The following is a 22,144-nucleotide window of genomic DNA, read 5'->3' on the forward strand; positions in this document are numbered from 1 at the left end:
GTGGATGATCTGCAAAACATTTTTTTAATACAGTAACAAAAAGCAGAGTCAAGGTGTATAATGTACTATGCACACACAGTATATAGTTTAGTTATATTTTAACCTTGCATCAAAATAATCAAAGAAATTGTCTAAAGTACAAAAACAGGAACTTGTTAAATAACAAAATATATACACCCAATGGTGTAAAATAAGCAGCGTCAGAAATAACAAAAAATACTGACAATTTTGAAAAATCATTTTCCCTATATTCCTGTATAAGTAATGATTTAGGTCTAATATGAGTTTGTAACTGAAACATCCAGAAGACTTCTGCAGAATTGATACCAGGAAAGCTTTTTATTAATATAACTCCGTATATAGATGGCCATTTGTCAGCAGGTGCCATTATAAGGCAATAGAAGGAAAACTGAATATATGGAAGATTTTTTGACACCATTACAGCTCTCAAAGGACTGTGGACAAAGATAAAGGGGAAAGGTTATATTGGCTGATTTGCTTGATTTAGCAGGCTATAACAACAAAAATGTAAAAGTCACAATTGCAAGATTACTTTTAGACTCACTTTAAAATAACTTAAGATTTGTACTTGTTGGAAATTCAATATAGCGTCATATTAAGTTTTCATTTTCTAATTGTATTTTTCTGTAGTGCCGAATGGTGAAAATTACAGTACTCGGTGATGAAGGGGTCCCTGTGCAAGTAGATGGAGAGGCTTGGATTCAGCCACCAGGTTATATCCGTATAGTGCACAAGAACAGGACACAGACCCTCACCCGAGACAGGGTAATTCTGTTAACATTTGTGGATTTTACAACAGCAATAACAGACACATGTTAAACAGTTTGCTATTATGGTGCTGGTTTCCTGAATATGGAAAGGTTATTCATACACCTGAACACATAGACCTCATGATTGTTATGCGATGATGATGTAGTCCATAACAACCAGTCAGCTTTTCCTTAGGCAAGGTCAGGGGGCACTTGTATACAAAATTATACCTGCTAAAAAAGATAGGAAGCAAGGAAGTGGTGGTGTTTCAACACCAGAAAGGTAAGTATATTCTTTTGTATTCTTTCTTGCCTTTGTATTCAAGTGACCCTGTGCCACAAAAGGTGTAAACTCCTAGGGGTTCCTGCAGATATGTCAGGAGCCTGCAGCACCCTCAGTTACGACCTATGATGGGGCAATCTTGTTATTTTATATCTTTTTCAGGCCTTTGAAAGCACCTTAAAATCCTGGGAAGATAAACAGAAATGTGAGTTGTCAAGACAAACCACCTCCACTCTCTCTCCTACATCTTTACACCCCGAAGTGCTCTCTGATGAGGAGGCAGCACAGGTGTCTCGGTTTGGCCAGGCTGCTGGTGCTCTCATTCACTGGTGAGACTTTGCTAGAACCATGTAAACATTGACTTTGTGTGATTTTTGGCTGTCTGAAAGTATTATATGCAGTACAGAGGTTACTTTTATTTATTGGTACACCAAGACCTGAGTGTTAGGTATCATTTGGTACTTCATGATCCCTGCTGCTCAGGGGACAGCTTGTATGCATATTTTGAACATTAGAAAATAAATACAGACCTTTAATTGCATAGTTATTTTTAGTATCAATTACTGAAAATGTTGAAAGACCTGATGGTTTCTCTTTAATACATATATACAAACTTAGAGCAACTAGAGGCAGTAGAATAAACATAATTGTAAATTGTGCTTGCAGCATTAAAGAAATAGCAGTTTCTCATCAGAGTATAGAGCAGGAGCTGGCTCATGCTGTCAATGCAAGCTCAAAGTCAATGGAGAAAGTCTACAACAAGAACTCAGAGGTAATGTCTGTTATCTTACATAGTTTTACAGTGTACTCAGAGGTTATGTCTGTTATGCCCTTGAATATGCTTAATGATGGCTATTCAGGGAAGATCAATAATCAATTTTGAAGGAAAGTGAAGCTCAGGAACCTAGTGACCAGTTTTGTTACATTGTTGTCTATGGGTTATGTAATTAAGTATTTTTTTTCCAAGACAGTATTACCTAAGGAAGGCACTGTTTGTTCTAAAAAGAAAAATAAATGTATATGACATAATCTTAAGTAAGGACAAAGCTATCACCGATTCAACGGGCCCATAGCAGAAATGGAAAAATTGCTCTGGCATGTGGGGCTGTAAAAAATGTGAAAGCTTAAATGGTTAACAACATTTAGAATGTGAGGGTGTTTATTACTTATTATTATTATCTATTTTGTGATTTATATATATATATATATATATATATATATATATATATATATATATACAGTTTAGTTTTTTTGACTTCCAATCCTAACTGCCACCCTTGAATCTATCATGTTATAGAACCTTACTTCTTGGTCTGTACTTTTGGCATCCAGGGTCCGCAGATGCCAGGTACACACGTCATGTTTGAGACAAGCATTTTGAATCAGGTTTCCTCCTGTTATCTAAACCAGAACTGCATACTGAATATACTGAATGTTATATTGTAGGTAATTCTGTAACTGTGTATAACGTTAACTGTATTGTCGCAGGGTCTAAGCTGCAATCATGTTTTGGAAATGGTAACGAATGTCCGAGCATTATTGAATGAGACAGAGCTACTACTTAAGGGAAAAATGGCATTGGTGAGTAATGACATTTGTCTCGCCATGCTTAAGTTTGTTTTTAAGGTCATGGTATGTTTATTCCATGTACTTTTTTTTTTTTTTCATTTTAGCTGTTTTACTAATTCTAATTTTATGCATATAGTTTAAAGCAGTTTCTTTTATGACAATGTTTTTCATGAGCATAGACATGATAGATACAAATGAGCAGAAATTTACATGTAAAATAAGGAATAATGTACAAAAAAAAATCTTGATTTGATCTCGCGATTTTGCTCTGAAGCTCCTGGATCCCCCTCAGAAGGAACAGCTGACGACATCACTCAGTAACACAGAGCAAGAGCTGCGGAAACTTACAGATGTCCCATGGCTATCAGTGAGTGATGAGGTGAGAGTTTATATCTGCTCTGTCCCATATTCGAGCCCTGTTTCCCTATGAAGGTCAATGCATGGAGAAGGGAGTTAAGTGTACCTCTAGCCAAACCATGTTTTATTGTCATTATGTACCTGTCAGAAGGATTTCCTTTTGCTTCCTGTTAAGGTGACAAGGTTTTTGCCAGAATATGAAGTGCAGGAATATCCCCTGAATTGGCCAAAGATAGCAAAAGAAAGAAAAAGCTAAAATCCCTTCAAAACCTTTCCATGCTTCTAACTATAACATTAGAAAGAAAAAAAAAAAAAGCTTGGTCTATGAATACATTTTAAGAAGCTATAGGGCTGATCTAATAAAACTGAAGAGATGAAAAAAGCACCCTTTTCTAGTTATATCCAACAGCAACCAATCAAACTCTTGATTTGTTTGCTCAAAAATAAATGGTGAAATCTGATTGGTTCCTATTCGTTACAACTCCAGTTCTCTTCATATTTTTGATTCTTTTTAATGTAATGTTAAGTCCTTGGAGCAGACATTTTTGCACAGTGACTCATCATATGAATACACATTACAATCAGAATGAATAAAAACTCACAACAAGCAATTTCAAACTGTGTATCAATGAAAGAAGAGTGATCACCAGGGCAGTGCACAGCCTGGCAGTCAATAGGGAAAAGTTTTCAGGATGAGAGCAGTGTGCAGTTCCAGGAATAGATAATAAGAGCCAAAGAGGAGAATGTGAAAGTGAGTGTGTACCCCAGGCTTGCCACCCCCCCCCCAGAGCACACACAACATCCCAACAGTAGACTGCATACTTCCCTGCCAACCTACCATATGCACTGCAGTTCAGCCAAATTTGGTGGCTGCTGTATATTTTCGACACAGCTCTGGGCTGATCAGCAAGTTAGTCTCCCCTCATTTCGTTGTTTCACTCCCACAGCCACTGAGAAATGTTAAGAGTTTCCACCCAATAGAGCAGCTATTGAACTTAAAAGTAACACAAAAACACTGCACTTCGCATATTTATAGGACAATTGCTGCAATGGCTGAACCAGTAGTACCACTGTTTATGAGTAGATGGGAGAAAGAGTTGAAAACACAGTTGGGTGACCAGCAGAGAAAGATAATGTTTAGAATTGCACATGGAGTAGTGGATATGAATACAGTTGAGATGAATTACAAATTCATAACAAGATGGTACATTACATTTAGTAGAGCTCATAAGTTACACCCAGAGAACTCATTGTTTTGCTGGAGGGGATGTGGGAGGGAGGGCACAATGGTACACATGGTGGGAATGCCCCAAAACACAGGAATTTTGGCAAGATTTAGTCCAACAAAAAAGAGAAATGACAGGAGAAGAAATAAGTAAAGATCCATGGGTGTGCTTATTTTATAACACTGACTTAACAGTAGAGCAATGTAGGAATATACAGTCAGGTCCATAAATATTGGGACATCGACACAATTCTAAAATTTTTGGCTCTATACACCACCACAATGGATTTGAAATGAAATGAACAAGATGTGCTTTAACTGCAGACTGGCAGCTTTAATTTGAGGGTATTTACATCCAAATCAGGTGAACAGTGTAGGAATTACAACAGTTTGCATATGTGCCTCCCACTTGTTAAGGGACCAAAAGTAATTGGACAATTGGCTTCTGAGCTGTTCCATGGCCAGGTGTGTGTTATTCCCTCATTATCCCAATTACAATGAGCAGATAAAAGGTCCAGAGTTCATTTTAAGTGTGCTATTTGCATTTGGAACCTGTTGCTGTCGACTATCAAGATGAGATCCAAAGAGCTGTCACTATCAGTGAAGCAAGCCACCATTAGGCTGAAAAAACAAAACAAACCCATCAGAGAGATAGCAAAAACATTAGGCGTGGCCAAAACAACTGCTTGGAACATTCTTAAAAAGAAGGAACGCACCGGTGAGCTCAGCAACACCAAAAGACCCGGAAGACCACGGAAAACAACTGTGGTGGATGACCGAAGAATTCTTTCCCTGGTGAAGAAAACACCCTTCACAACAGTTGGCCAGATCAAGAACACTCTCCAGGAGGTAGGTGTATGTGTGTCAAAGTCAACAATCAAGAGAAGACTGCTCCAGAGTGAATACAGGGGGTTCACCACAAGATGTAAACCATTGGTGAGCCTCAAAAACAGGAAGGCCAGATTAGAGTTTGCCAAACGACATCTAAAAAAGCCTTCACAGTTCTGGAACAACATCCTATGGACAGATGAGACCAAGATCAACTTGTACCAGAGTGATGGGAAGAGAAGAGTATGGAGAAGGAAAGGAACTGCTCATGATCCTAAGCATACCACCTCATCAGTGAAGCATGGTGGTGGTAGTGTCATGGCGTGGGCATGTATGGCTGCCAATGGAACTGGTTCTCTTGTATTTATTGATGATGTGACTGCTGACAAAAGCAGCAGGATGAATTCTGAAGTGTTTCGGGCAATATTATCTGCTCATATTCAGCCAAATGCTTCACAACTCATTGGACGCCGCTTCACAGTGCAGATGGACAATGACCCAAAGCATACTGCAAAAGCAACCAAAGAGTTTTTTAAGGGAAAGAAGTGGAATGTTATGCAATGGCCAAGTCAATCACCTGACCTGAATCCGATTGAGCATGCATTTCACTTGCTGAAGACAAAACTGAAGGGAAAATGCCCCAAGAACAAGCAGGAACTGAAGACAGTTGCAGTAGAGGCCTGGCAGAGCATCACCAGGGATGAAACCCAGCGTCTGGTGATGTCTATGCGTTCCAGACTTCAGGCTGTAATTGACTGCAAAGGATTTGCAACCAAGTATTAAAAAGTGAAAGTTTGATTTATGATTATTATTCTGTCCCATTACTTTTGGTCCCTTAACAAGTGGGAGGCACATATGCAAACTGTTGTAATTCCTACACCGTTCACCTGATTTGGATGTAAATACCCTCAAATTAAAGCTGCCAGTCTGCAGTTAAAGCACATCTTGTTCGTTTCATTTCAAATCCATTGTGGTGGTGTATAGACCCAAAAATGTTAGAATTGTGTCAATGTCCCAATATTTATGGACCTGACTGTAAAAGGGCTGGTATCTAAGTTTTGGATGACTCAGGAAACTCCTAAATTAAAAGATTAGTTAAAGAGGGTGGAATATGTACACAGAAAGGAAAGAATTATATCATAGTGGAGAAGACAGAATGGGAAAATTTAGGAAAATCTGGAATGGATGGAGTGAATTTTAACTCACACAAAGGTTCGCGTAGTTGATGGTGGAGAAGGAGAGTGATGGTTAAAAAGAGGTCAGAGGAAAAATGCAGGAGTGAAGAAGGAACAGTAGAGGAATAATAAGAAAAAGGAAAAAAGGGAGGGGATTGGAAAAAATTGTAACTATGTATAAAAAATTTTTTTTCTATGTTTGTAAGATGCAATTAATAAAAAATAAAATAAATAAAAAAAAGAACAAGCTAGTCTCCTCCTTCTGGCTTCAGATGGGATTTCTGCCTGCAACTGGAGCTCCACTGCAGTGTTGCAGGTTTAAGCTTGCACAGACAGGCGTCAGCAGCATATACGCCATAATCCTCTATGACACAGGCAGCCAGCTCTAGCTGCTGTTCATTATTAGTGGGGAAGCCTCAGCCTGTTATGCATTACTTTGCTGGGACTGTTAAGTGCCCAAGGTAGCCAGAGCTGGCCAGAAGGATGCCTGCATCTCCACCCCAACTCCAGGAGTGAGCGGGAGTGCAAGACAGCATACTCTAGCTGAGCCATGGCCCCTATCTGCATCAACGTCTAAAGTCAAGTTGTCAGAGGAGACAAGAAACCAGGGCCCAGTAGGAGAAAGGCTGCAGCCCTGTGGTTGAGAACAACATGTCTAGTGATCCTGTAACGCACCTGCTGATGATGCTAGAACTCCCTTTAGGTACCTTTTGTGATTCCAACTTGCTTTGGATGTTAGATAAGAGTTTTGATGCAGGAACCAGAGATAGTAGTTTATACTGACCCTGTGTTAGAGGTATGTGCTTATTTTGTAGGAGATTAACAGAACATTAAAGTAAACAGAGTTACATTTCAGAGCTAATCTGCTGTTCTTACTTTAAAACATTGTCATCTCCCTTAATGTTTTCCCCTGTTGCTTGACATGTCCCATTTAGATAAACAAATCATCCAAAACATTAAAAAGAAACATTCCCATAGTAATGTATTAGATGAAAGGTTCTAAAATGAGAGCATTTTCTCATCCTGTAAAATTCAGCATTCATGAGCTGGCTCTAAAGGAGCTCAATTTTTAAAGATGCATGCAAGGCTTTAATATAGAACTTGTTTTTACTTCAAGCATGTGTTTATAGCCCTATAGCTGCATGTATAGAGTTTTTTATACAGTTAGGAATGTATCCATTGGCCTCCTTAGATATTACTTTTCAACATGTGACAACAACATTATTTTTACTTGTATTGGCTTCTGGCATGCTGGATCTGCTTAGCATTTCATGTGGTTACCCACTGATCCTTCTCTTTACAAAACTGCTGTTGTTTGTACACAGGATATTTCCAAGTTAAGACGTAGCAGTCGGTTTAAACTGGTCAACAAGTTCAAGAAGGAGAAGAATACCAAGAACAAAGAGACCCGGAGCAGCACTGGGCCACCTGGTAAATGATGCTGTTTAGCTATGCAGGTAGAGGTGGGTTTACCAGCAGGCTTAGGCAGACAGACTGTGCCATTATACCTTGAATCAAGAGTCCGCACTTTGTATGTCTACGGCACTTATGCTGTCTGTATTGAAAAAACACGTGTACATATCCAAGAGTTTTATACTAACATTGTACATAAAAGCTGATACATTACATCACATATAATCTGTACAGGTGTTCAATCAAATTTAATTTAAAACCATAAGGGGAATATAAAAAAAGTAGAGCATAAATTAGTTACTTAGCCTGATTTAGGAAAAACAAAGGTAAAATGTAGCACTGCGTGTAACGAACAAGATTTCAGATGTCATTGTTACACGTTTAATAGTAAACATTTGAGGGAGGATGTTGTGTATCTTTAAATTGCCCATAAACATAAGATCAGTGCCTAATTTGATCAATTAGAGTTGAAACAAATTATATGTTTGTGGGCATTTCCCAACCCCTTCAGGAATCCCTTGATTTACCCCTTGGTGCAGGGACAATTGGTCGGCTGGGTTAGATTAATGTGGAAGATCACTAATATTGTTGCGTGAGAGAAGTCTGCATCAGGAGAGTCTTTCTTCATGGGAATAAACATGTATGCTCAGGCAATTCATGCATGTCTGTGGAATTTTGGCACAAAGATTATTGGGCAGTTAGATTGTCCCTGCATCACAGACTGATGTCATCAGAATAGATTTATGTGTTCATTTTAAAGGCACATATTAGAAACTAAGTTGTAATTACCACATTTTCTTAGAGAACAACTAATGTTGGGTCCCAGATATGAGGAAGCCAAAGCATACCTGTTTAATCCTTTTTTTTTTATTTTAATATCAGCTCCCATTATTTCCTATAAAGAATAAAGCTGAATTTACCTTTCATCTTTACTTTTATGGCGCTTAAGTATCTAGTAGGCTATAAGGATGGAAAATGGTGCAAATGTACCCAGTTATATTAAAATATAACAAGAGCGGAAAGACCCGTTAAAGGTTTGGTGTAGGATATGAGAGGCTCAGATTATTTTTTACTTGGACGCTGTGGCATTTAGTTGGTATGCCAGAAATGCTGCTGTGGGCAGCACTGATATTTTCCTTTTAGAGTAATTTTATCAGAAGGTTTCCAGTTTATGTATTACTATATGCAGAAAATTGGTGAAAGTGTGGCCATTTTGAGCATCACTGGTGATAACCAGGCAATGCAAGATGTAGGAAGCAATAACAGGTGCTGTGAGTGCTCATTCTTGAGAATAGAAATTTGTTGATAAATCGTTTTGAGGGTGTGCAGGTTCTTCATTTTTCTGGGAGCAGAATGAAAACGTTTACCACACATACTCTGCATTGTCATTTGGTAAGAACCAGTCCACCATCAACGTGATATTGCAGTAAAAGATAAGTAGATTTCTCAGTGTTAGAGAGATCTCTGTTCAACTATGGACAGTCTTAGGCCTCTTCTTCATAGATCCTCAGTAGTGTTGATTTGTTTTGAATATTTGAGAGGTGAATCTCATAAAAGGAGAAAGGCTATCATTAGAATTGTAGGATTTCCTGCTATGTTGAGAACACGGTACTGCACTATGGTGTTATGTGCCCTAAACTCTGTTGCACATGTATTTTAACTACTGAGTTACATTTTTCCAAGAAAAACTGTAACTGATCGACAATTGTACAATTCTCTTAAAGACTGACACCTAGGACCCCTATATTAGGGGCGGTTAGGAAAGTCAACTATACATTCTAAGCCAAAATGCTACAGTAGTATTTTAGTTGTGTTCACTAGTTTCATGTCTTTGTTGTGAGAATTTAGACCTGCTGCCCATGTTATTCCTTCTATAGATACCTCAGTATTGTTATTTATCTATGTTTGTCCTTTCTAAAAAATAGAACAGTTTACACATCTAATTTCCTGGGGCCTTTAATTTTTGTTTACTTGTAGCTGAAAACTGTGCAGATATTCATAAGGTGTTACTGCTGCCCTAATGCTTACAGAGAAAACCAACTTTCTTTATGCCTATGATAATTAATTGGTTATATGCTGTCTGCCATTCCTGTTACCTAATTGGTGCCTCTGCTTTGGACTGCGGGTGACCTTTACCTTGGGAAGTGGTGTCTCTGCTTTGGGGTGCGGTTTCTTATGAGGGTCTCTCTCTGACAGCTCATCTTTGGGGGACGGAAGAGGTTTCTCTTTGGTTGGAGCGTCTTAGTCTGTCTGAGTACAAGGAGGTCTTTACTCGCCATGACATCCGAGGCTGTGAGCTTCTCCACCTAGAGCGCCGAGACCTCAAGGTACCTCTCACAGATGTCTCTGCTCCGACTTATCTTATACACTCTGTATGTTTGCTTACTGCTCATCCTTTGCTCAGTATCCAATAATTTTATTGCTGTGTCTTGCTAGTGCACTTTATTGTCTCTAACCAATCACTGCATGTCAAATCTGTCTAGCGCATACTTAGAATCCTATATTACATGGCCAATATTACCAACATTTTCACATTCAGGTAGATTTCCTTACGCTATATACAGTCTGAAAATGACCTATTGATATACTCCAGGCAGATATATAAACCCAATTCAAAAAAAGTTGGGTTGCTGTGTAAGATCTACATAAAAACAGAATGTAATAATTACAAATCTCATAAACCCATATTTTATTCACAATAGAAATTAGAAAACAAATCAGATGTTTAAACTGAGAAAATGTACAATTTTAAGAAAAAATAAGGTGATTTTGAAATTAATGGCAGCAACATATATCAAAAAAGTTGGAACAGGCCAACAAAAAGCTGATAAAGTACAACCCCAATTCCAAAAGAGTCAGAACAGAGTCATGTTTACCATGGTGTAGCATCCTTTCTTCTTTTAACAATACTCTGTAAATGTCTGGGATCTGAGGAGACTAATTTCTGGAGTTTTGGGAGAGGAATGTTGTCCCATTCTTGCCAGCAATAGAATTCTAACTGATCAATGGTACTGGGTCTTTTGTCATATTTTTCATTTGCAGATGTACCAAATATTTTCAATTGGTGATTGGTGTGGAATGCAGGCAGGACAGTTAAGCACCCAGACTCTTCTACTACAAAGCCATGCTGTTGTCATAACCACTGAGGAGCTTCTGACGCCGCTCGAGGCTGTATGTAAATGATAATTACCCTGGTGGCAGAGAAAGAGAAAGGAAGCAGCGCCCCAAGTTACGCCAGAGTCTTGGTGTAGTATGTAGGGGTGAACGCCGCTCAAACCGATCCCCATGAGTCCAAAAACAACACTGTGTGTGATGGATGGCCTCAGCCATGGCTCTGGCCATCCTGCCATGCTCTCTGAAGTGGCTTGGCCACATAGGCTGTGACCAAGCCCCCTATGGGCAGGGCGAAACGTGTCAGATTGCATGGCCGGAACAACAGCTGAGGCCTTCCATCACACACAGTGTTGTTTTCTGACTCCTGAGGATCGGTTTGAGCGGCGTTCACCCCTACATACATGCTGTTGTCATAGATGCAGTATGTGGTTTAACATTGTCCTGCTGAGATATGCAAGGCCTTCCCTAAAAAAGACGTCATAGGGATGGGAGCATATGCTGCTCTAATACCTGGATATATCTTTCAGCAGTGACGGTGTCTTTCCAAATGTGCAAGCTGCCCATTCTATACACACTAATATACCCCCATACCATCAGGGATGCAGGCTTTTGAACTGAGCTCTGATAACAAGCTGGAAGATCCTTCTTCACTTCAGTCCAGAGGATGCGCAACGCCCATGGTTGCCAAAAAGAATGTCAAATTTTGATTTATCTAACCACAGAACAGTTTTCCACTTTGCATCAGACCATTCTAAATGCGATTTTGCCCAGAGAAGACGTGGCATTTCTGGATCATGTGCAGATATGGCTTCTTTGCATGATGGAGCTTTAACTTGCATTTTCGGATGGCCAGTCAAACTGTTCACAGACAATGATTTTTGGAAATATATGCCTGAGCCCATGCAGTGTTGTCCATCACAGAATCTTGCCTGTTTTTTATCCATCCAGTATTGCCTTCTGGCATTGTCCCTTGTGCACAGAGATCTCTCCAGATTCTCTGAATCTTTTGGTGATGATATATACTGTAGATGATGATATATTTAAAGTCTGCAGTTGTTTGTTAAGGAACATTATTCTGAAATTATTTTATAATTTTTAGATACAGCTTTTGATAGACTGGTGAACCTCTGCCCGTCTTTACTTTTGAAACTTTCTCTAAGATGCTCTTTTTAAACCCAGTCATGTTTCTAACCTGTTGGCAATTAACCTAATTAGTTTTAAAATGTTCTTCCTTGTTAGTACCACTTACTTTGTCAGCTTTTTGTTGCCCTAGCCCAAGGGTGTCAAACTGGTGGCCCTCTAGCTGTTGCGAAACTACAAGTCCCATCATGCCTCAGCCTTTGGGAGTCATGCTTGTAACTGTCAATCTTGCAATGCCTCATGGGACTTGTAGTTTGGCAACAGCTGGAGGGCCACCAGTCTGACACCCTTGTGGGGGTCTAGCCCAACGTTTTTGAGACGTGTTGCTGCCATTAATTTCATAATTATCTTATTTTTTTATTAAAATAGTAAATTTTCTCAGTTTTAACATTTGACATGTTTTCTATATTCTATTGTGAATAAAATATGGGTTTTTGAGAATTGCAAATCATTGCATTCTGTTTGTACACAGCGTCCCAACTTTTTTTAAAACTGGGGTTGTAAAAATATCATTGTTTATTCCATTAATGGATTCCATTAAAAAAAATCTATTACTTTTGTACACATGCTTCTATTAACTAAACATTGACTGTTCTAAATGTATATTTAACAACATTAATTTAGTGGAAGTGCCCTGAGCTACTAACATCACAACCTCTCTACCCATACCGATTCTCTGTACATACTGAATTGAGTCATAGTATACCCTGTACTTCCAACACCTCCTTTCCCAAATATCTGTATATACTACATTCAGCCCAAATACTATGCTTTCAGTCAACATCTACTGCATCCTGTCATAATATACTCTGTAATTCCAACATCTCCTTCACCAAATCTCTGTATATACTGCATCCTCACTTGATATCCTGTGCTACCAACATGTGTTGCATGTTTTCAACTTTGATTTCTCATTGTTAGATTTGTTTCATACCATGCAATGCTTATCTTGTTTAAACAAAAACTGTAATGGCTTTTTGTCAGCTTTAGCTTGTTTGCTTATGCTATGTGTTTGTGTAATGTTTACAAGTTTTTAAACTGATTTCATGTTTTTACTATTTTATCAAAAGCATTTTTTTTTTTTTTTTACAAATAAACAATCAATAGAAGGTGCACCGAGGCTATGGCTTTTGCAGAGCATTCTGTATTTCAAAAGAGAAAGCCCAGGAGTAGCTGCCTTCTGTGTGACTGTCACTGCCTAATTGAATCTCTATGAACAGAGCAGGCAGGGTTTGGGGAGTAGCCTTGAGTCGCTCAATTGATTCAGTCAGCTGTGTGCCAACTGCAGTTTTTTTTTCAGGAATGCAGATAGGGCTAGGCTATTAAACATACGGAACAGAATCCTTAAACTCCACCTATTGACTGCAGATAATAAATATGAAACACAGGTAATATATATTGTATTTGACTAATTAAATTGGGAAGTATTTTTACATATTGTGTTTTTTATATACCAAAAATACACAATACCTTTAAATATATATGCTAGTTAATATTTGTAATTAAGATACCTTTTAGGTACAAAGATAATGTATATGAGAAGTGGTTCTTTTTATGTTGTCCCTCTTCAGAAAATTTGCAAACATTAATCTAGACTTATAATTGCCGCTCCTGTTCAGCCCAGGTTTAGGCTGAAGCCAACCTCTTTTACATTTTAATTTAAGGATGTCTGAGGTGGGTCAAAGTGCATTTTATTTGCTTTAACAGCCCGAGTTCTCTAGCAATCCACTTTTGCAGTGCACAGTGTGTAATCCCTCATAGTCTAGAGGCACCACCCCCTTGTAACATGGGCTTCTACTAGAAAGGGAAGATTTGTCCTGTTAAAGCTATTTAAATTTATCCTTTTTGCCTTCACGTAGCTTAACTCCCTCTTAATTCCACAGATACATACTTACCTTGATCTGACAGCCGTGGTTATTCTGGTTTTGTTTTTTTACATCCAGAGGTGCAAGACTTTACTTCAGTGGCTTGACGTGCTCTTTAGTACCCCATAGATTTCTTTGGGACTGTGTTCCAATGCTGGAGACTCTCTGAGCCAGTCCCATAGACGTCTTCAGGGCTGTAATGTGCAGGCATGGCCAGGACAGTAATGACTGGCTCCGGATGTAAAAGAAAACAGCACAACTGCAGCTGTCAGATTGAGGTAAATATGCACTTGCAGAGTGGGAGGGTGGGTGTTTTTTTTTTTTTTTTTTCCCCAGCAATATCAGATGAAAATAATAAAATAAATAATAAAGAAAGTAATGTAGCCACCAGGACCAGCAAGCTGCACTATATTACATTTTTGTTTTTGGGTTTAGATGCGCTTTAATTTTCAAACCTATCATGCCACATTCTTGATTAAATCATAAAATATTTTGAATATTTTAACAGTGTTAATGCTTTAATATAGGTGATTTCCTACAGCAGTTGAAATAATTGGCTTGCCTATGTATTGATTCTCATAACATGACTGTCTGCAGCATGGTCGCTTATCAAAGATTCTGACTACAAAGTATAGGCAATGGCTTTTTTTTTTTTTTTTGATCTGCAGGAGTTGGGTGTGACAAAAGTGGGCCACATGAAGAGAATCCTCCACGGCATCCGGGAGCTGAGCCCCCCTCCTGTCAGTGCGGATTAGGATCTGTCTTCACATCATGTGTGGCCCAGTCTGGGTGACCAGTGGTGCTTCATTACAGCACATGCCATTTCTAGGTTTTACTGCAGCATAGCGCTTTATAAGAACAGCTAATCTCAGCAGTGCATCATGGCAAGCAGTAATTTAGAGGCCTTTGTTATAGTTGGCATCCTATCAAATGTGTCCTTAGACAGCAGGCAATCACAGTTATGCCCTGGAGATTCTGTAGCTAATCACAGAAAGGTTGTATCCAGGGTATAAATGGTTCAAGGGCTTTAGTGAGCTTTTGCCTACATAAGACATGTGCTGAATGCTATGGAAGGCAGTTTTTTTTTTTTTTATAAATACCACAAAAGCCAACGGTGACTGAAGTAATTTTTTTCTCATGTATATGCTACCTCGTGTGGCTTGGGACAGACACTGTGCTGCTAGTGGAATTTTAGCCGAGTAAAAACCATCAACATTTCTCAGAGCAAATGCTAACATTCTGTCCTTTGCCTATACACTTTAAGATGTAGGTAAGTGATTTTGGCCTGTAACTGTATCCTCACCATTTTATTGAACTTGTAAGATGACTGTGGAGTTTTTGTAGCTTGTGTTAATATGAATGCTGTTTTCTCAGGCTCTGTGTGTAAATTGTATGGTGTGTAAATGGCATTCCGGATGTGGTGTATAAATAATGTTATCAGTGGTTGCTTTGGACTTTTGTAAATTCCAGCTGTGAGGTGAGAATATTGCAACAGCCCACTCTGGTCTATGATCAAAAGATTGTTTACATTTCTATAGGTACATTTATATAGCAGGAGACAACCTCTGCTCTGTTATTTGCAGTCTGTAGATGACAGTGGCAGTGACAGCTTTGTCCGGAAAATATATAATGAAGGACTGTTTCCTGAAACTGTGTTTGGGTTGTGGTTGAAGGAGTATGCATCCATTGCTCTTTTTCTTCAGCCACTGTTACCTTGTTAATCCCGGGCAGGTCCCTTCCCTTTGCTTACCTTTATTCGCGAGGGGCAGATGAAACAACTCTGAAATCCTCAGGTAAAGGCTGACAATCCCTCCCCTGGTGTATTTATTGTCCCGTGCCTTACTGCAGTCCCCGTGCCTTTTTCAAAGTGATGTTAATGCTTGTAAATAGCAGTGTTGTAAAATATGGCTTCTATTCTAACAGTAAAATATGTCTTAATAATGATGTCTGTCTGGTTTATTGGTTCCTTTTTATATAAAGCTAATTTTATTATGAAATGCATTTATAGGAAATTTGAAAAAGTATTTGTGCAATGAAACTGCATGTCCATTCATTCTGTGCGAATGGAAGCAAAAACAAATGTTGTTAGGCTTTTTTCTCTCCAGGCTGAATTCTTCAAACAGAACAGAGGAATCGGGGGACACCCTGTATCTCGGATCATTACTGGTAAAATAGGACTATGTTTTGGAATGTATCTTGGCACATGGTGCTAAAATTCAACCACAGTCTCAGGTGAATGACTAGGTATTACATCACACCACTGGTTGCATACTTTAATACCACTTGCACCTACAGACCTTATAAGATATTTGGTGGCTTCCTGCTTCCCTTTCGCCAAAAGGATTAGTTACAAGATCATCTATACCTGGGTTATCGCATATTCTTTATGGACACACTTACCCAATACTTTGCACCATATTCCATGAGTACCCCACAGGGGAATACCCTCACTTACAGCTAGGGCGGAGACCAGATGAAAAGGGGTCAATGCAAAATCGCAGGTAAATATTTGCTCTGCTGAAGGCCCCTACAACACTCAACCTCAGAGTGGCTCTGTGTCCCTTGCAGCAGAGCAAGAACGGGCTCTAACACTGTTCTTGGCATCTGATCCTAGCTCTAGTTCAGGCATGCATCAAGTGGATTATTTCACTAAATCATAATTCTCTGCATCTATGTAATTTCCTCAGACAAATGACGGCTTTAGTACAGTCATCTCCATCCAGAATTCAAAGCTCTATCGCCACTTTTTTTTTTTTTTAAATCAACTAAAAACTGCCCAAGGACAGTTAGATCTCCAGAATGCCCTGAACCACATTTTGCTCAGGGAGTTGTTATGCCAGTACTGCCACAAGATAGGTTCAAAGGATTCTACCCAAACCTGTTCATGGTACTAAAGCTCAACGAGGGTATTTCCTCTATTCTGGATTTAAAATCCCCTCAATAAATTCCTTCAAATTACAAAATTTAGCATGGAAACTGCAAGGTTAGTCATTGCCTCTTTGAGACCAGGGGAATACATGGGGTCTATGGACATCAAAGATGATGGCTATCTACATGTTCCTCTTTACCTACCTCATCAGCACTAACTGCACTTCACATTGGCAGACAGCAACTTCCAGTTTGCTGCACTACCCTTTGGCCTATCCTCTACTACCAGAGTGTTCACAAAGGTCTTAGTAGCTCTGTTTGCCCTGATCAGAACTCAAGGCAGGCAAACTGGATGACCTTCTTCTGAAAGACTCCTCTCCATTCTGGATCTCCATCAGAAAATGTCCACAAGACAATTTAGATGCTCCAAGCCTTCGACTGGGTGATCAATTTCAACAAATCTACTCTCTAGCCCTCCACCATCTGTTTCTGGACACATTCCAATCAAAACGTCTTTCTACCAGAAAAGAAAAGAGAGCACAAGCTTGAGAAATTAGATCCAAGAGACTTCTTACATGAAGATTTTTCTTGAGTACCATTCACCCAATGCCATTCCAAAACACTCCAAAAAAAATCTTATTAACCTTGATCTACGCATACTTCTATCCATTCAAGCAAGGAATTTCCTATCTTGGTGGATTACCACCCCAGTCTTTAATAGTGGGGAAGTCCTTCCTTCCCTATCACTGGAATGTTATCACAACAGATGCCAGTCTTTCACACTGGGGAGGAGTATTCTAATCCTTAAAAGTCCAAGGATCATGATCATTGAGGGAAGCCAAGCTCCCCACAACATTTTGGAGCTCAGAGCGGTCAGGTTGGTCCTGCAACACTGGATCCTCCTTCTGAGGAATGCACCTGCAGGCTCGATCCTGAGCTGGACTGTGTGCATCTATTAAATAGATGAAACAAACTTCTGCGCCTGCTAAGTGCTATATATAGTAAATGACCGCTGCTATGAATGCTGCTGCTACTATCAATTATGTTCTGACAATGCAACATAAATATAAATAAAGTGTTATGTAGCACTGCTAGCAGAAAACAGCGAATATTAAATAAACATCAATCCATCATTGGTGAACAAACAAGGTGAGTAAACTTAATACAAACTGCTCAAAATAGCTGAATAAATGATGAATGATGTTTAGCAATTGACTGTTTAGCAATTGATGACACTTATATTCTTCATTGAAAGAACTTTTTTTCAAGGTGTATCTCATAATGTGCACCCTGCGTTTCCTTGGGATCTCAATTTTGGTTCTATCTGCCCTTCAGAAACCCTCCTTTTTAACCTATCAGGGATATTACCTTAGAGGATCTCTCATGCAAACTGGCCTTTTTGATTGCTATTACATCTGCCAGATGTGTTTCTGTACTGGCAGCAAAACTGTCTTAAGTCCAAGGCCATCCTTTCTCCCAAAGGTGGTCTCAGCATTCCACCTCAATGAGGACATTGTCTTCCCATTCTTATGCACTGCTCCTAAGCATCCAAAGGAAATCTCACTGCATTGCCTGGCCAGAGTCATTATGGTACCTCAAGGTTACTGCCCCAGTCAGACAGACGGCTCTGTTTGTCCTGTTCTTGGGACCTTGCAAGGGACATCCTGCTTCCAAGTCCAACATTGCACAATGGATGCAAAATCTAATTGCAAGAGCTTACATTCTCAAAAAGAACTCTCCTATACTTCTATGCACCCATTCCACCAGATCAGTGGGGGTTTCCTGGGCATTTTGGCACCATTCCTCTGTAGCCCAGTTGTGTAAGGTCACCACCTGGTCTTCTGCTCATACCTAAAGTTTTACTAGGTGGATGTCCAATCTTCGGCTGATTCAGCTTTTGGCTGTAAGGTTCTTATAGCTGTTCTCTGAGCTTGGGTCTTTTGACCCTTGTTGGGCCTTTTGGCAAAGTTCTTTTTTCCTCATTGTTGCCTACCCTTTCTATTCATTGCTTGGGGATGTCCCATGGTGTATGAATATTTTGGCTATGTTCTGGACAGTATGATTAAGATGAGAGGAATTTTGACTTGCTTGTAAATCCAACATCTTCATGTACTATACAGGGCACAAGCCACCCTCCTTTCCATTTCTTTATTTCCTCTACATTGCTTGCTATAAAACTGCAGACTTGTGGAGTGGGATAGGGAAATAGTTGAGGCACCCTCTAAAGCTTTGCCAGTCCAGTCAGCTGTAGGTACAAACCTGTAACCCACGGTGTATAAATACTCTGCCTGTGTCCTGTAATGATATTGAATATATAAGTAAGTCAGTGAAGTCATTGTGTAAAAGAGATCATGTTCAAGCAGCATGAACACAAACAGTAAGTGGAGGAGATCATCATATGATGCTTGTGGTTCTTGTTCCTTACAATGAAGCTGCTCAGGTAAGTGCAGCTTTACCTGCAGGCTGCATCATCATCACCTGCCAAAGCAGAATTTATAACAACTTTATATGTGCAATTATTTAAAAGAAAAAAAATATTTAAAAAAAATCAATCATGTTTTTTTTTCTGTCATGTTAATCTAATTTTCAATGATTTTATATGTGCAGCTTTCCTTAAAAAATACTTGGTGATCCTACCATAAAGGTCCTTGTTCAGGAACATCTGGTTATAGGGTGACAATGCTCTGTCTACATTGTACATTGTCACCCTCTCACAGGGGCTCCCATGGAGACAAGAAGTGATCATTTCAACACAAATTACGTAGAAATGATCTCAACCACCAAGGACCCCTCACTGAGAATTCCTATGTAGCCATCAATGGAGTACATGTATGTTGACATGATGTACCTGTAAAGAAGCTTCAGGAGTTCAGTAGCACTGAGATGTAACAAAGGATAAAGATGAAAAGCATTTTTAAAATGGCACTTTTTGATACACAGCTCTAAAGTCAATTATTTAGGGTCTACGTCAGGGGTATTAAATTAAAATTCATGGAGGCCTGATTAGTAAAATAGTCTTCCAACAGAGGTCCAAATCGCATGTTTATGGGATGTCTCAAATCCTCTTACCATCATAACCCTCTCATTTTATAGCACAATCCCGTTCTTACATCAGTGTCCTTAACCCCTCCCCCACTTTCCCCTTCACATTAGTGTCCACTGCCAGCCGCCTGGAACCTACTGGAAATACTAGACTTATAGGCAAAGAACACAGGATCTCATTGTTTAGATGTCAAAGTGAGGCCAAGATCCTCTTCTCATTGCTGATGAGAAATAGACAATGCATGTCTCAATGGTGAAACATCCAAAAGCAGCTCTCAAAATGAGTGTAAGCCATCCAGATGACAGTTTGAATCTTATTGGTAGATAGAAAATATTTGCATTTTAAAGCCTGCCAGAATTTAAGTGAGAAATCTAACGTTGCTTGTAAGTCTGAAATGGTCTTCCATTTATTGCCATGCAAAAAATGCTGAATCCTAAATTGGTTGGATACTAGAAAGGGTCTGAACAGGGGGCCGATTGCCCCGAGGGGGGCTAGGGAATTTAAAAAGGTGTCATACCAAAAATCTGCAGGTAAGGATGAGGAATACAACCAGATTTGAGTACTGTAAGAGTATTTCATATCAACGGATGGAATGTGACGGTGGTCAGTAGGTAAACATATTTAAAGGGAATCCAGTATAAACATAACACATAGGACATATCAGGTGGAACTAAACATTTTCTAATTCAGGGTTTCTCAACCAGGGTTCTATGGAACCCTAGGGTTCCTCCAGAGGTTGCTAGGGGTTTCTTGAGCAATCAACAATTTTTGCCTCTCAGGTAAGTTCCCACTGACACCATTTGATCTTTTTAGCAATAGGGGGTAATTCTTCCCAATGACACAAGTGTAAGGAGCATTCTTATCTCTGACTATCACACTACTGTATCATGAATTGTAGATATAGTCATTTTTAGCAGGGGTTCCCTGAGACCGGAAAGTTATGTCAAGGGTTCCTCTGCATTGAAAAGGTTGAGAGGCTATTTTAACTTCTAGTTTTGGGACTTTAAATGAAATGAGACTGCAAGTGTCCATCTCCGTGGGTCTACAGTCAGAGAATGGAAACTGAATCCTGATGTTGTCAGTGCTCAAAATAACGTTTACTAATCTGGAGAATGGGGAGGGGATTCTAAATAATAAAAATATTATTCTTGTTTTATGGTTTTATTGAAGTTTAACAAAAGGGCAAAGGTTGAAAAATGTTATTCAATAAATAAGTGGGCTCAAGCGCTGTATGCTTTCCACAGAAATCAATGACAACTCAGTGGCAAATGTCCAACCTGTAATACATATTGGAGATGTTACATTGTTACATGGACCTGCCATTGATAACTAGCTGTTAGTAAATTCAGATGTTGGCTAAATTTATATATAATCCAGATGGTCCTACAAATGTTATTTTGTGATCATGCGTATTCTAGTTGACAAAATAAACACTGTACTTATCACTGTCCTGTACACACATTATACATCAGGCCTGCTCTGTGCTTGCTCTTAACATTTATATGTCACATATACTGTACGTGTCCGTGCACACAACCAGAGTTAAGCTCACTACACATGTTAGAAATCTTATGGTACAATCTTCTTTATATCTACAGTGCCTTGAAAAAGTATTCATACCCCTTGAAATTTTCCACATTTTGTCATGTTACAACCAAAAACATAAATCTATTTTATTGGGATTTTATGTGATAGACCAACACAAAGTGGAACATAATTGTGAAGTGGAAGGAAAATAATAAATGGTTTTCAAAATGTTTTACCAATAAATATCTGAAAAGTGTGACATGCATTTGTATTCAGCCCCCTTTACGCTGATACCCCTAACTAAATCATAGTGGAACAAATTGCCTTCAGAAGTTGCCTAGTTAGTAAATGGAGTCCATCTGCATGTAATTTAATCTCAGTATAAATACAGTTGTTCTGTGAAGCCCTCAAAGGTTTGTTAGAGAACATTAGTGAACAAACAGCATCATGAAGGCCAAGGAACACACCAGACAGGTCAGGGATAAAATTGTGGAGAAGTTTAAAGCAGGGTTAGGTTATAAAAAAATATCCAAAGCTTTGAACATCTCATGGAGCACTGTTCCATCCATCATCAATCCATTATCTGAACATGGAAAGAGTATGGTACAACTGCACACCTACCAAGACATGGTCGTCCACCTAAACTGACAAGCCGGGCAAGGAGAGTGTTAATCAGAGAAGCGGCCAAGAAGCCCATGGTAACTCTGGAGGAGCTGCAGAGATCCACAGCTCAGGTGGGAGAATATGTCCACAGGACAACTATTAGTCGTTGTGCCAAAAGATTAGCACAGCAACAATGCGTAGAGAGCTTCATAGAATGGGTTTTCATGGCTGATCAGCTACATCCCAGCCTTACATCACCAAGTGCAATGCAAAGTGTCGGAAGCAGTGGTGTAAACCACACTGCCACTGGACTCTAGAGCAGTGGAGACGTGTTCTCTGGAGTGACAAATCATGCTTCTCTGTC

The 22,144-nt window shown here is 39.3% G+C and overlaps 1 protein-coding gene across 4 annotated transcripts in view; it reads left to right on the forward strand.

Moving 5' to 3' along the window:
- The window catches only part of DGKD (diacylglycerol kinase delta), a 136,341-nt gene extending 120,658 nt beyond the window's left edge, over nucleotides 1–15,683 (forward strand). For 3 of the 4 annotated variants that reach the window (XM_089665735.1, XM_089665741.1, XM_089665754.1), the window contains 8 exons: nucleotides 652–786; nucleotides 1,216–1,382; nucleotides 1,720–1,825; nucleotides 2,542–2,634; nucleotides 2,897–3,001; nucleotides 7,533–7,638; nucleotides 9,817–9,947; nucleotides 14,408–15,683. In XM_089665735.1, coding sequence (XP_089521861.1) covers nucleotides 652–786; nucleotides 1,216–1,382; nucleotides 1,720–1,825; nucleotides 2,542–2,634; nucleotides 2,897–3,001; nucleotides 7,533–7,638; nucleotides 9,817–9,947; nucleotides 14,408–14,494 — 930 coding nt within the window. In that variant the 3' untranslated portion in view covers nucleotides 14,495–15,683. The remainder of the gene's footprint in view (nucleotides 1–651; nucleotides 787–1,215; nucleotides 1,383–1,719; nucleotides 1,826–2,541; nucleotides 2,635–2,896; nucleotides 3,002–7,532; nucleotides 7,639–9,816; nucleotides 9,948–14,407) is intronic. The other variant, XM_089665748.1, reaches the window with a different exon arrangement.
- The last annotated feature ends 6,461 nt before the right edge of the window (nucleotides 15,684–22,144 follow it).

The sequence above is a fragment of the Staurois parvus genome, unplaced genomic scaffold (assembly GCF_062004578.1).
Source record: "Staurois parvus isolate SC_StPar_1 unplaced genomic scaffold, SC_StPar_1.0 ptg000049l, whole genome shotgun sequence".
In the NCBI taxonomy this organism is placed as follows: Eukaryota; Metazoa; Chordata; class Amphibia; order Anura; family Ranidae; genus Staurois; species Staurois parvus.